At 52.7% G+C, this 12,199-nt stretch overlaps 1 protein-coding gene across 1 annotated transcript; it reads right to left on the bottom strand.

The window, feature by feature from the left end:
• Positions 1-423: 423 nt before the first annotated feature.
• NFKBIA (NFKB inhibitor alpha) lies at positions 424-4,276 on the bottom strand. The gene is made up of 6 exons (XM_084287203.1): positions 3,824-4,276; positions 3,377-3,485; positions 2,684-2,894; positions 2,069-2,157; positions 1,688-1,948; positions 424-1,187 (listed from the first exon to the last, which is right to left on the bottom strand). Exons 1-6 carry the CDS (start codon positions 4,060-4,062, stop codon positions 1,140-1,142), a joined length of 957 nt encoding a protein of 318 aa, XP_084143329.1. The 5' UTR covers positions 4,063-4,276; the 3' UTR covers positions 424-1,139.
• Between the last annotated feature and the right edge of the window lie 7,923 nt (positions 4,277-12,199).

The following is a 12,199-nucleotide window of genomic DNA, read 5'->3' as shown; positions in this document are numbered from 1 at the left end:
GTCAACACAAGAGCAGCCAAGTTTCAAGCCACGTTCTGCATCCTGGCTGTGCCCGCAGCCACCGGAGATGGAACAAAAGGTGCCACCAGGGCGGGCAGTTACCACCAGAGATGGTCTGGAAGTCTCCGCATGGCCTGGGCGGTCTGGCACTTGTGTGACAGAGGGGGAATCCCAGCCCCCTACCCGCCCACGACAACGGGCACAGGAAGCTACACCTACGTGTACTGCTAAAATTAGCTGCAGAAGGGCTGAGAGCTGAAAGCTGCTTAGATGTCTTACTCCTACTGCAGTAAACCCCCTAAAACCCCCGGGCCTCTGACCTTGTAGGTCTAGTAAGTGTCAAGTACTTCTGAGAAAGCTAACCGTGTGGGTCCCACGCAGCTCAGGACAGTTGAGGTACAACAAATTGCTTCACAGGCCAGGTACAGTAATCTGACTTTTTTTAATAAATACATATCTCACATGTACCAAAATAATTATAAACAAAAATGTACAGTATTTACATTCTATACATTTGCTAAAAAGTGTAGCAATTATGACACACACGGTGTGAAACGCATTGTTTCCAATGCCCACAGTTAACATCATTGCTACCTTTCTCGTAACAGCCAGGAGGCCACATCTCCTCTCTAACTCCTCTGCCTGCTGCCCTGCGCCCCAAGAGCACCTGGGGTCTGTCAGCGAGGCAAAGGAGTGCCAACAGCCTTACACCAGCCCAACACACAGCCTCCAGCACATGGGGCGTTTGTATGAGCCCATCTGGCCTCTAGGGAACAACATCCCTCGTGGTACTCCGCGTTGCAAGGTAGCTCTTGAATGCATTTCTGTCAGCAGCACGCTGGATGTGTAGTAGTAGTCTGTTATCTTCAGCTGGCTGAGACGATGAGATATACAGCTCTTTATCAGGTGGTGTGCGTAATCACAGATCTCTAACGATGTTACACATCCCACTCCTGTTACTTAAATACAGGTGAGAACGTGGAACCAACTGTTCTTATTACCATTTCGTGCTCCTGGCTGGGCAGTGTAGTATTTTGGTACTGTCTTCTCCTCTGCATTTAGACTTTCTTTTTAAATGAAGGAAGTCAGTCCTTTTTCTATACATATGTACACAGTCACTTTTCACAGAAACCTCTGCTTTAAAATGCCAGCTGTCGTCCTCCAATACAGCAGTCGTCGTACATAAGCTGAAAGAAAAACAGAGAATGCTGTTAATGCAAAACTCCTACTGGGAGTATCCTATCTACTCTGGGAAAACAGCCAAATGCTGTGTGCCCTGACTTCAGTGGTGTCTACAATTTCTACACTGAAATGGTTACGTTTGCTCTAACGTCAGAAAAACAAATGCTGGGGAGGCAAAAAACACCAATTAACTTAACACCAATTAGCTTAAATTTCATCTCATAAGGTTCTGTAGGTGTCAGGAACAAAACAACGCTCAGAAGCGTGCATCGTGTGAAGTTAACCTCCATTCCCCAGTGTATTGTTTATATTTTATTCTTAAGCTTCTTCTATTTATATCTCTGCCCCAACTTGCCACCTTTCTGACAGTTGGCAGTGTAACCCTGCTTTAGGAGCTATTTATCCCCACAAGTTATGTAGGTAAGAGGTCATCAGAGCAGCACCAGCCAAACCACAAAGGGCAGGATTTGACCCATCTCTTGAAAAGGTGCAAATGGCCACTTACTTCATCCTCTGTGAACTCGGGCTCAGATTCACTGCTCTCCTCATCCTCGCTTTCGGGCAACATCTGCAGATCAGCTGTGGTCAGCTGCTTCAGCTGTTCCTGTATGCTGGAGTTGTCTCTTCCCCACGTGAGCTGGTAAGGGGAGTAGCCCTGGTAGGTCACTTTGTTCACGTCTGCCCCGTGCTTCACCAGAAGTGACACCAGCTCTGAATTCTGCAGGTCCACGGCCAAGTGCAACGCTGTTCTGCCATTGCATGGCTCCTGTTTGGAAATAACACAAGGTATTGCATGTTAGGAGAGCTGGGCTTGCTGGCGTCAGACCTGTTGATTCTTGTGACTACACAGCCCTGTTCAGTTAAATTCATGGTGTAAGTTACATACCTGAGCATTTACATCTGCTCCCAAGGACAGCAGGTATTCGACAACTGCCAGATATCCTTGAATAGATGCCAAATGGAGACACGTATGTCCTGTAAGACATAAATGAAGGTAAAATTTGAGTTAAGTCTAATATAACGCCCTATAATTCAGTTAATAATTCAGTCAAGATGATAGGATAGGATGATATTTAAGTTTGCAATTCATCCAGAACAAAGGGGTATTTTCCAGAAGAGCTTTCCAACTTCAATCAAGTGTGGATAATAGGGCTGGATTTGGAAAGATTTCTTAAGAGGCTTTATTCCAGTATTTAACTGTGGCTTATTGTAACAACAAAAAAAAAAGAGGAACATGCAAAAATATAAAATATAACTGTATTGAGTGCTGCAAAAGCACTCATTAAAAATGCAAAATTCAAAGCCACGAGAGCCAATGATCAACAGCGAGGAGGCCTAGGAGATGCAGCCTGTGACATTTTAAGGAAGTCAGACACTGCGTTGTTCTGGGGCCTCCTCAGCATTAAAATGGGAACAACGCTGCTTCTCCAGCTCTCCAGAAGTCAGCAGCCCCGTCTGCAGCGCCGTGTATTGAGGTGTGCGTATGGCGGCGTGTGCGTACCGTTGTAGTTGGTCGCCTGCAGGACGGCAAGGAGGTGGTGGGGCTGGCAGTACTGCGTGAGGACGCTGACGCTTCTGAGGGAGCCCTGCTGGCAGGCAATATGGAGCGGGGTGTTTCCTCGGAAGTCCCTGATGTCCAGGTCGCATCCAGCTTTCAGGAGGTGCTCAGCGATTTCGGGCTGACCAGTGATCACTGCCAGGTGAAGGGGAGTCTGCAGGCAAAACAGAAAAGAGAAACCTGTGAGTTACATGGCAGATGTTGCAGCAGTGTCTGAACACACAAACCCTGCAGTTGCTTGTGGATTTCTGCCCAACTGAAAACACACCCCACAAAGTCAGTTCGTTACGCTTCCTGACATAGTGCAGAGCTGCTCGTTAGTCTGGAAGCAATGAACTCGGGGCTCTCCAGATACCAGACATGCAATCCGTAAGAAGGGTATCATTAACATCCCAGCGAGGAGGGATGAGACCCATTGCATCATATTTGAAAAATGGGGGCGGTAAGAGGCCACTGCTGGGGAGACAGTGTTGCATCAACACCGGTTAGAGTCATTCGGGTGCTTTCCTGAACGTAGGCTTTGATTTAATATCCACTGAATTAAAAAAGCGATTTTTCCTTGGGAACTCCCCGCAGGGCTTTTGTGGGGGCGGTGGGGGGGTTGATCCGTGCCCCGGGGTGCCGAGGTGAAAGTACCTGGCTGAGGTTGTTCTGGAAATTCAGGAAGGCACGGTCCCCGCTGGTCTGCTGGATCACCTCCAGGCTGAGGGCTTTTTCTTCGTGGATAATCGCCAAGTGGAGAAAACTGCATCCAAAAAAATATATATATTATTAAAAAATAAATAAAAAATTAAGCCAACCTACGCAAAAGCCCCAGTCCCCCCCCGGCGGGAACGCGGGTGACGAGGTGCCCGGGGCACGGCCCCAGTCATGTGCGGGTTTCGAAAGCCGGGGCTTTCGGCGGCCGGGGCTTTCCGACGGCAGCGGGAGCCGCCTCTCCCTGGCGCCGCTCCAGGGACTTTCCGCGCTCCGCTCCCCGCCCGGCGCCTCCCCGACGGCGGCCCCGACCCCGTTCCCGTTCCCGTTCCCATCCCCGTCCCGTCCCCGTCCCCGTCCCCGTCCCCGTCCCCGTCCCCGACTTACGTGTCCCCGTCCTCGGTCAGCTGCTGCGCCCAGCCGTGCGGGCGGGCGGGCTGCTCGCGGGGCTGCAGGCGGATGTCCTCCAGCTCCCGCACCAGCTGCCGGTACTCCTCCTCCTTCATGGAGTCCAGCCCGCTGTCGTGCCGGTCGTCGGGCGGCAGCAGCCCGGCCGGCCGCTCCTTGCGGGGCTGCTCGCAGCCCTCCGCGGCGGGCGGCTCGGCGGCCAGGCGGGCGCTCAGCATGGCGGCGGGGCGCTGAGGGCGCTGAGGAGGGCGCTGAGGAGGGCGGCTGGCGGGAGCGGGGCCGGGAGCGGGGCCGGCAGCGGGGCTGGGAGCGGGGCCGGTGCTGGCGGCCGGGCGGGCATCCGCGAGTGAGCGGCGGCGGCGGCGGCGCTCCGCATATAGACGGCGGCGGAGGGGATTTCTGCGGGGGAGGAGCCGCCGCCAAGGGAATTTCCAGCCTCTCAAGGCCTCGCCGGGCGAGTCCGGTCCTGCTCGGCGCCAGGGGCGGCGACAGGGTGGGGAGGGAGGCAGGGATGGGGGCCGGCCCGGCTCTGCACAGCACCGCACGGCTCGGCTGGGCGGAATTCCCTGCGCCCTCCCTGCCTGGCCCTGCCCTGCCCGCGGCGGGGAAGTACTCGGAGCCCCGCGGGGGGACGCCGCCGCCCGGCCCCCCCCGGGGGCTTCCCCGCGGGGCCCCCTGCCCGCTGCAGCTCCCCCGGCTCCTGGGCTCTCCCCCGGAGGCCGAGCGGGGCTTTGGGGGTGCAGGAGGGGAGCTTGGGGTGTGCTGTGGGGCTGCTCCTGCGCCCCGTGTGCCAAAGGCTGGGTCGGGTCACCGTGATGCTAATAATTTTGGCATAAATTGAGGGGGTAGCAGGCTTTGGAGAGACTCGGATGCTGCAGACGGCTGGTGTGAAACAGTGCAGAGCCTGCAGGTGTGAGGGTGCCACACAGCACCTGAAGGATCTCGCACCTATGGTGGAGGAGCCCACGGGATCAGGAGCAGGCAGGAGGATCCTGCTCCACTCTGTACGTCCAGACCCTGTCAAAGGCTAAGCAGGACGCTTCAGGCCCTCCATACAGACACAGGAGCTTCATTCGTTTCCCAAGCACTGATACCTTCTCCCAGCACCCTCACTCTCTGCATCCATTTCAGTTATTCCCTGCTCCTCATTACCATCCGTGCACAGTGAGAACGGGACAGACGCGGGCTCCCACATGGATAAAAGGCGCCGGGGAGGTTGACGATGCTGAATTTTTCCCTGGTGAATTTTGCTGCCGCTTCTCAGATGTGGGGGGGATTCCCATTAAGAATTTTTCTCCTCTTGCAACTCTTGCTGGCCTCGCTGACTAACAGTGTCGGAGAGTTTTTTTTTTGCTTTTGCCATTTTCCCATGGGATGGTGTCCCTTTGAAAAAAAGGGCTTGTGAGAAAATCCAAAGATGAAAGGGGGAGCCAGAGGAGAGGGAAGACGCCTGGCTTTCCGTAAACAGATGTTTCTGATTTTCAGCCCAGCCGTACCATTCCTGGGCTTTTTTTCATTATTCATCTCTGGGCCTGGGACAACCCGGTGGTGCTTTTGGGCAGGTTTAGAAAAGCCGTGAAGCTCTTTCTTTTATAGGTTAAGGGTTATGAAAGTTTTGCGAGCTTCTTGAAAGAGTTTCCCCTTTTTAATGTAAATTGGCAGGGGAAATTTAATTAACAAATGATTCTCCTCCCACCTGCCTCTGTGCAAAAGCAAGGAGGGGAGATGGAAAGCAAGCTCCTGATCCAACTAGCAGGGGCACCGAGCCCAGCAAGCACCGAGCTGCCTCACCAGAGCTATGCAGAAATTAAGCTTGCAAACTTCCCGTCCTCGCTGCGATGGCTGGAAACCGAGTTCAGCAAAACAAGTTTTTTGCCTCTGCAAGTGACTTCCAGCTGCTGTCACAGGCAACCTCGGGGCTATTTTTGGAAAATGTTTGCCAGCAGAAACCTCATTTTGGAGGCACGCGAGCTGAGATGCTCTCATTTTGTGTACATCTGAACGCTGTGGTGCTTCAGCCAGTTGTAGGTGGCGGAAAGAAGATGGAAAATGATTTCTGGATGGAAAGATCAGCCCACTTCCTGCCCCGGCAGAGGCAGCACCAGCCTCTGCTGCACGGGGCCGCGGTGCCCAGGTGCTTGGCTGTGCCCTGGCAGCAGGAGCTGAGCTTTGGGTGGGAGTGGGTGCACATCAGTGCTGCACATTTACTGACGTCTCTGCTGTTTTTCTTTGTACAAAGAAAAATGACGTCCCCAGTGGTAATAGTAGCTTTGACAGTCTCAGTGATGAAGGGCCCCAGACGTGAGGCAGTGCTGAGGCTAAGAGGCAGCCAAAAGCACAGCTCAAGAACCGGCTCTGCCCTAAGCCTAATCCATCTCTGTACAGTAGCAGACAGCCAGCGGATGCATGGGCAAGCAGGACTCCTATTAAAACAAATAAAGCTGCTATCTTCTCGGGAACTCCTCTCAGCTAACAACAGTGTTTTACAATATTTGCTTAGAGGGATAGCTTAAGCGTGCAGGAGATAATATAAAACAAAGGTTTCTTAGCTGTGGTGAAGGTCACCGGTGCTGCTTTTATGCCACTGAGGTACCGTCCTTTTCCTGAAAGTTAACTCATTCTAGCAGTTACTCTGTACAATTTTCCATACAGTCCACAAGCATGAACAAATATAACAGAAAGAAACAAACTCAACTTTTCAGTGTTTGGTTTTCCCCTTTCAGTTGTGTGGTTGCTCAGATTTGCTGGGCAGCCCTTCGCCCATGTGTGGTGTGCCCCTGGGGACGGAGCAGCCATCCCAACCCAGGGACGGGGCCAGCACAAGGATCACATCTACCCACGCTGAAGCAGGAGCAAACTTCATGAATGCTGCTGTAGTTTGTGCCAACCTGAATGCCTTTTTGTCCTCTAGGACTATGTTAGGAGTCCCTGCTGCCTGAAGGAGCTTAGTAAAATCCGTGGGAGATGCTCTGCAAATGGGTCTGGCTCCTTGTTACACAGACAGCACAGTACTGAGGTCATTCCCAAAAAATGGGGCTACCTAAATGGCACTGTACCGATGCAAAGGGCTGGGACCATGGGAGGTGGTTTTGCACCAGATACCCAAGGACTGGATTTTGCAAAAGTGCCTGCTGCTCTAGGTACTGTGAACACCCAATTTGCAGGGCTGCGGGGCTGCAGGAATGGTATGTTTGGTTTTACTCTAGCTTGCAGCAAGCAGCTGGCGGGGCTCTGAGAAGCAGCCTTGCGTGCCTGAATACTGAAAAGGGGCAGTAGGGTTTTAATCAGTTCTTAAAGGACATGAAAGATTCTCGTGCTGCTTCCTCAAGCAAACACATTAAACTGTAATTTCCTGATTGCCACACTAATCATGAGACCTGTCTAGTGCTGTCGCTGTGGTGCTGTTGATTTACCAGAGTTTGTCCCTCAACTTCGTCCTTTTGTGATTGCTGCTGCAGATATCTATTAACTGTTTCCTCCCATTGAATCTCAGGGGCTGTGCCTGTCTCGCAGTAAACATGACAGGAAGGGCAGTGCACAACATTCAGCAGGATCTTGGCCCAGGCTGCTAGAGCCAAAAGCAAAGCAAAGCAGAGCAGTAAGCCTGCATGTGCCAGTGCACGTGCAGATATCTCCTGTCTAATCTGTGTGCTCTTTGGAATGGGACTCCCTTTTATTTCCCTAGAGGATTAAGGCTTTTGCTTTGCACTGGAAGCTAGGAAGCACTTGCTAGAAAACACTGTCATTCTGACCATGTTTTGCAGTTCAAACCAGCATATCTCGGCCGCCCATCTACAGCTGCTGCCGAGATAAGGACCAGGCTGCTTTCGGGTCCAGACGCCTAGTCCAGCGCTAAATGAGGGGAACACATTTCCCTCCCACTTTCTAATAATAATTTGACTGTTACTAATTTGAAAGGACACAGGGCAAAGTTAAACAAAGGTTATTTTTGTCAGGCTGGATGAGTCTCACAGTGCTGCCCGTGCCCTGCGGGCTGTTTACCATCCTCCTCACACATTCGATCGGAGGCTATCAAGGCACTGCCAGGTGCTCTGAAAAGTCCAGCAGTGGGTGCAGTAGGAAACATTTCCCTGGCTTATTCAGGTTATATAATACCCAAGGCAACAACACGGGAGGTACTTTTTTTCCGTGTGTAAAGCCAAGGTCCAGACTAGGCATATAACATCCTGTGCCTGTTCTGTGGTACAGAAAGGGAGCTCAGCAGGGTGTCCGGGCCAGAGCCTAGCAGGGACATTCTGTTACACAGATTTCCAACTGGCCACGCTAGTCTCTGGTTTTATTTTTAGACTGTGGCTTATTTCTGGCCTCTCTTAAATCGACGCATTGCATCCCTGGGAAGATCTGCATTTCTCTGTGTGAACTGTGGGGCTGTTTATGTATCAGTTGCTTGTATATCTGGAGATCCTCAGGGATGAGATGTACCATATAAATTTAAACTGCTTTTATTGTTATGCCTTAAAGGTAAATATAGGTCACTTTGTTTGAGATCTGTTACCACTTGGCGGGCAAGCTTTCCTTGGTGCTTTCCTTTCATTTCTCCCGTGAAGTTTTGTTGAAGCGTGCTGCTTGCAGTGCTTCTGCTTTGAGCTGATGCTTGCTGCCCGCTGCAGCAAAGCTTGCTGTCATGTAGAACAGGAGAGATGTGGGGTGGGGGAAAAGCAGGGAAGCAGAGGCAGGTCTCTTGGGCTTGTTGTACAACTTCCCCTTCAGCTACACGAATACCATTGCTGCCCATCAGTACAGCCCCTTCTTCGGCTGCAAACAGAGTGGAAGCACCTGACAGGGAAAATATGAACTGGGAGCATACTGACAATTACGAAGGGACTTTCCCCTGCAGGCAGCTGTGACATTTGATAACGTGACGTTCTCTGCTTTTTCCCAGCAAGTAGGAATCCTGCAAAGGTGGGGAAAGAAGCACCATGGGACCATGCAGACAAGTGGCCCCAAGGGATTTCAAGACCAAGACCTCTGCCAGGCACAGGGGGAGTTGAGGCAGCAAGCAGGGATGTGCTGAGGAAGGAGCTCACCTCCTTTCTCTTCGGATTAGGGATCCAGAAGGTTGAGGCTGGCTCTAGATGCAAATTTTCATGTGGTACGAGATGATATTTTGAACAAACTAGAGAACTGAACTGGACAAAGCTGGGCTGTCCGAAGAGAGGCTGCACTTGGGCAGCCTCTGAGCCAAGCCATAGCGGGTCTGGGTTGCTCTGTGCAGCACTGATGCCTAAAGCTGGTGGGTGCAAAGGGTGCTCTTCAGCCTGGGTGAGTTTAAAAAGCCAACATGCTGCTTATATGGAAGTAGCTGAAGCAGCTGGAGCCCTCCGCAGAACACAGGCACACGGCAAGCCTGAATTAGCAGCTGAACTGTGTGTGGGCCCAGGGATTTCCCTGGGGACGGATGTGGCAAACGCAGGGGCTAATGCACTGAGTGCTGTAACTGTGTCTGTGAGATAGCTGAGGAGCCGAGGGGGAAGGAAGCAGGAAATACTAGACAGAATACTAAGAGCATAACCTTGAGGGGGGAAAAAAAAAAGAAAAAAAAAGAAAAAAAAAAGAACCACAGAAAATGAACTTTGGGCTGGGTACTTCCTCAAAAAGCCCTGGGACTGCGAGCAGAGGTCCTGAGGTTGGTTCCTCTTGCGCACACCATCTCCGAAGGCAGGCAGCCCTTGGGCAGCCCCAGCCCCTGCCCCTGCCCCACATAAAGCACCTGAGTCTGAAACTCCCGTCAGTGCCAGCAGCTGCCAAACCCGCACCATGGGGGCTTTGCCTCGAACATCCCAGTGTGACGTGCTCCTGACGGTGCTGCTCTTGGGAAAGCTCTCAGGTTTGAACCTCGTTTTGTTCTGGATGAGTTCCAGGCTGTGCTCAGACCTGGAGCTCTGGCTGTGACCGCAGGGAGCACAGGCAGTGCTGCCAAGGGCTAGCTGTGTTTCTGGCACGATGTCCTGCCCCAGCCCATCCTTCCTCTGTGTTCACAAAAGGCTGCTGACGAGAGCAGGGCTGCAGCACCCACAGTAGCTGAGCTAAGGAGGGCAAATGAGAAGAGCTCCAAGGGACAGCAGAGAGATCCGCTGCACGTCCACGTCAGAGGGTGCCCGTGCCTGCTGGTGCTGGGGTCCCCCAGCTGCACTGGGTGATGCAGGAAAGGGAAACAGATTGCCACAGTGCTGGGCTGGGCAGTCATAACTGGGGCTGCAGAGGAAGCGGGAGCAGATGGAGGCACCATGCAGATTTTTCAGTCTGGATGGAGTTAAGTGTCTCTCTCTCTCCCTCCAAGGTTGCACCCGTTCCTGGGATGACTTCTCACTCAGTGTTACGTCCTGCAGGGCTCTATTTCTTCAGATTTAGTGGGCGATGCTTACAGAATAAGGGCTGTGGTGTTCCTCAGGCAGAAATGTCTCAGGGATAAGCTCCTTCTTGGCCAGACGGTTTGTGCATGGGCGGTGTGGTGACGTCTGGAGGCGCGCAGCGTAGCCCCGATGACACACGGTGCCTGCCTTCCCTCAATGTCCAGGAACAAGTGGGGAAAAAGTAGTCCTTGAATTCTTCCGGGACAACATTTCTGAGCAGGAAACACAGATAATGTGTTTAGGAAAACCCTGACCTCTGGCAACACGGTCTTAGGGCCACTGCTTTGGTTTTATGCTTCAGATGGGGAGATTCGTGGAGGCTCCGAAATATGTTTGTGGGAAAGCCAGTGAGGGAAGTGGGAGGGAAGGGTGTGTTTTTCCCCCCGAGCTGTGCAAAGTTTTATTAGTCCCTCTGTGAAACAAGCAATTGACAGTCACATAATTTAATGCTGCTCCTACCTGCATGCACAGTCACAAACCCCTCCCACAGTCTGCATCCCACCGCGCTCATTGCAGCCCCCTCTGCACCCTCCCCAGCTGGCAGCGCTTCACCCCGCGCTCCTGGGAGGGAGAAGACACCACAAAATATCCACATCTACCAGGGCTTCCAGGAGTCTGACCCCCTGCAGGACAGCAGTGTGCCCGTCGTGTTGCTGTCACCTCACAGCCAGCAGTGCTGTGGGACCAGGGAGAAGCTCGAGCCCAAGCTCCCCGCTCTCTGGGCCAGGGGTGCTCCCCCAGCTGCCCTGCTCTGCTGGCTGTGCAGGAGCAGCACGGGGTAATGCACACACCTGGGAAGAGGCACTGGGTTGCTCTCCGTCTCCTCCCTGGTTAAGGGTGGGTGGATCCAGCCTGCACAGTCCCATCAGTCAATCTCAAATGACAACGTACAGCAGAATTACAAACAAGCCAGATGACCCAAAAACACAGTTTCCAGCACAGTGTGACCTTGAGACCTACTCCCACTCCTCCATACCTTACCAGCTCTCCTCAGCTGCCCCGTACAGAGGACTCTGGTAAACACTGCTGTGATGCCACCACTCTGTGGGGCACAGAAGTGGTCTGGGGAGACCTCATACACAGAAGAAGCTGTTGGTTACAGGCACGGGTGTGCTCATCCTGCTGGAGCAGCATGCTGCTCATCCAGGCTTTTCCAGACACTACAGGTGGGCAAACCCAGCTCTTACCCCTCTGTGGAGAAGCGGGCAGGAGGGCAGCTCCAACAGGGCTTTGCTCCCAGGGGTGAGGGTGGGTTGTGTTTAACAGGGTGGAAGAGGGAACATCTTGGCTCCTGGGGCTGTTGCACTGCTACCCTCACAGGTGGCACCCACTCGAGTGGAGTCTGGAAAAACCCCACCTTGGCTGAGTTTGTTAGCTAAGTTCAGCTCATGTTTATTTAACCCTGATGGGGTGAGCCACTGTGAGGGATCATCCCATGGCATGTGTTGGCAGAAATAGTTCCCAAACGGCTCCTTGCCTAAGGAACATCCAGAGGGACCACACGTGCTGTCTCACAGGAAGGATGAAGCCTCTGGGAGGTGGATTGGGCATATAAAAGTCTGTCCTCTGGAGCCCAGCTGCTCACTAATTTCAGCTGCATCATCGAAGTGAGTCATTCAATAAAAACAATTAGCTGAAGAAATATCACTAAACAGTAATAATTATCCAAATGTCCTACCATTGACCATTTAGATGACAAAATCCACACAATCAATTGTGTTAGTGACTGCTAATTCAAATCTAATAACCTTCCCTTTTATTTGATTACATATAAAGAATTCATCTGCAGGGTCGGTGCGGGAGGGGCTGCCAGCTGCCTGGGAGGCCTCCGTGCACACGATGTCCCCCAGCTGGCAGTGCACAGCGGCCACCAGTCAGGCTGGGGAGCAGAAAGGGAGCGGTGACACGATCCCCAGGGGCTCTTTGGTTGCAGCTTTCATCAGCTGAGGGACTTGTGCCCTCGGAGAAATGTGACATAGCC

Source organism: Netta rufina (assembly GCF_964035555.1).
Source record: "Netta rufina genome assembly, chromosome: 5".
NCBI lineage: Eukaryota > Metazoa > Chordata > Aves > Anseriformes > Anatidae > Netta > Netta rufina.
The sequence above is the reverse complement of the archived record's forward strand: the minus strand, read 5'-3'. Positions and strand labels throughout refer to the sequence as shown.

What these genes read in the sequence shown, in the direction of transcription:
- NFKBIA (XM_084287203.1), bottom strand. Translation starts at nt 4,062, where the DNA reads ATGCTGAGCGCCCGCCTGGCCGCCGAGCCGCCCGCCGCGGAGGGCTGC. An exon ending in CTGACCGAGGACGGGGACAC is followed by an intron (nt 3,486 to 3,823) that starts GTAAGTCGGGGA and finishes TTTTGGATGCAG; the next exon opens with TTTTCTCCACTTGGCGATTA. An exon ending in GCAGGCGACCAACTACAACG is followed by an intron (nt 2,158 to 2,683) that starts GTACGCACACGC and finishes TATGTCTTACAG; the next exon opens with GACATACGTGTCTCCATTTG.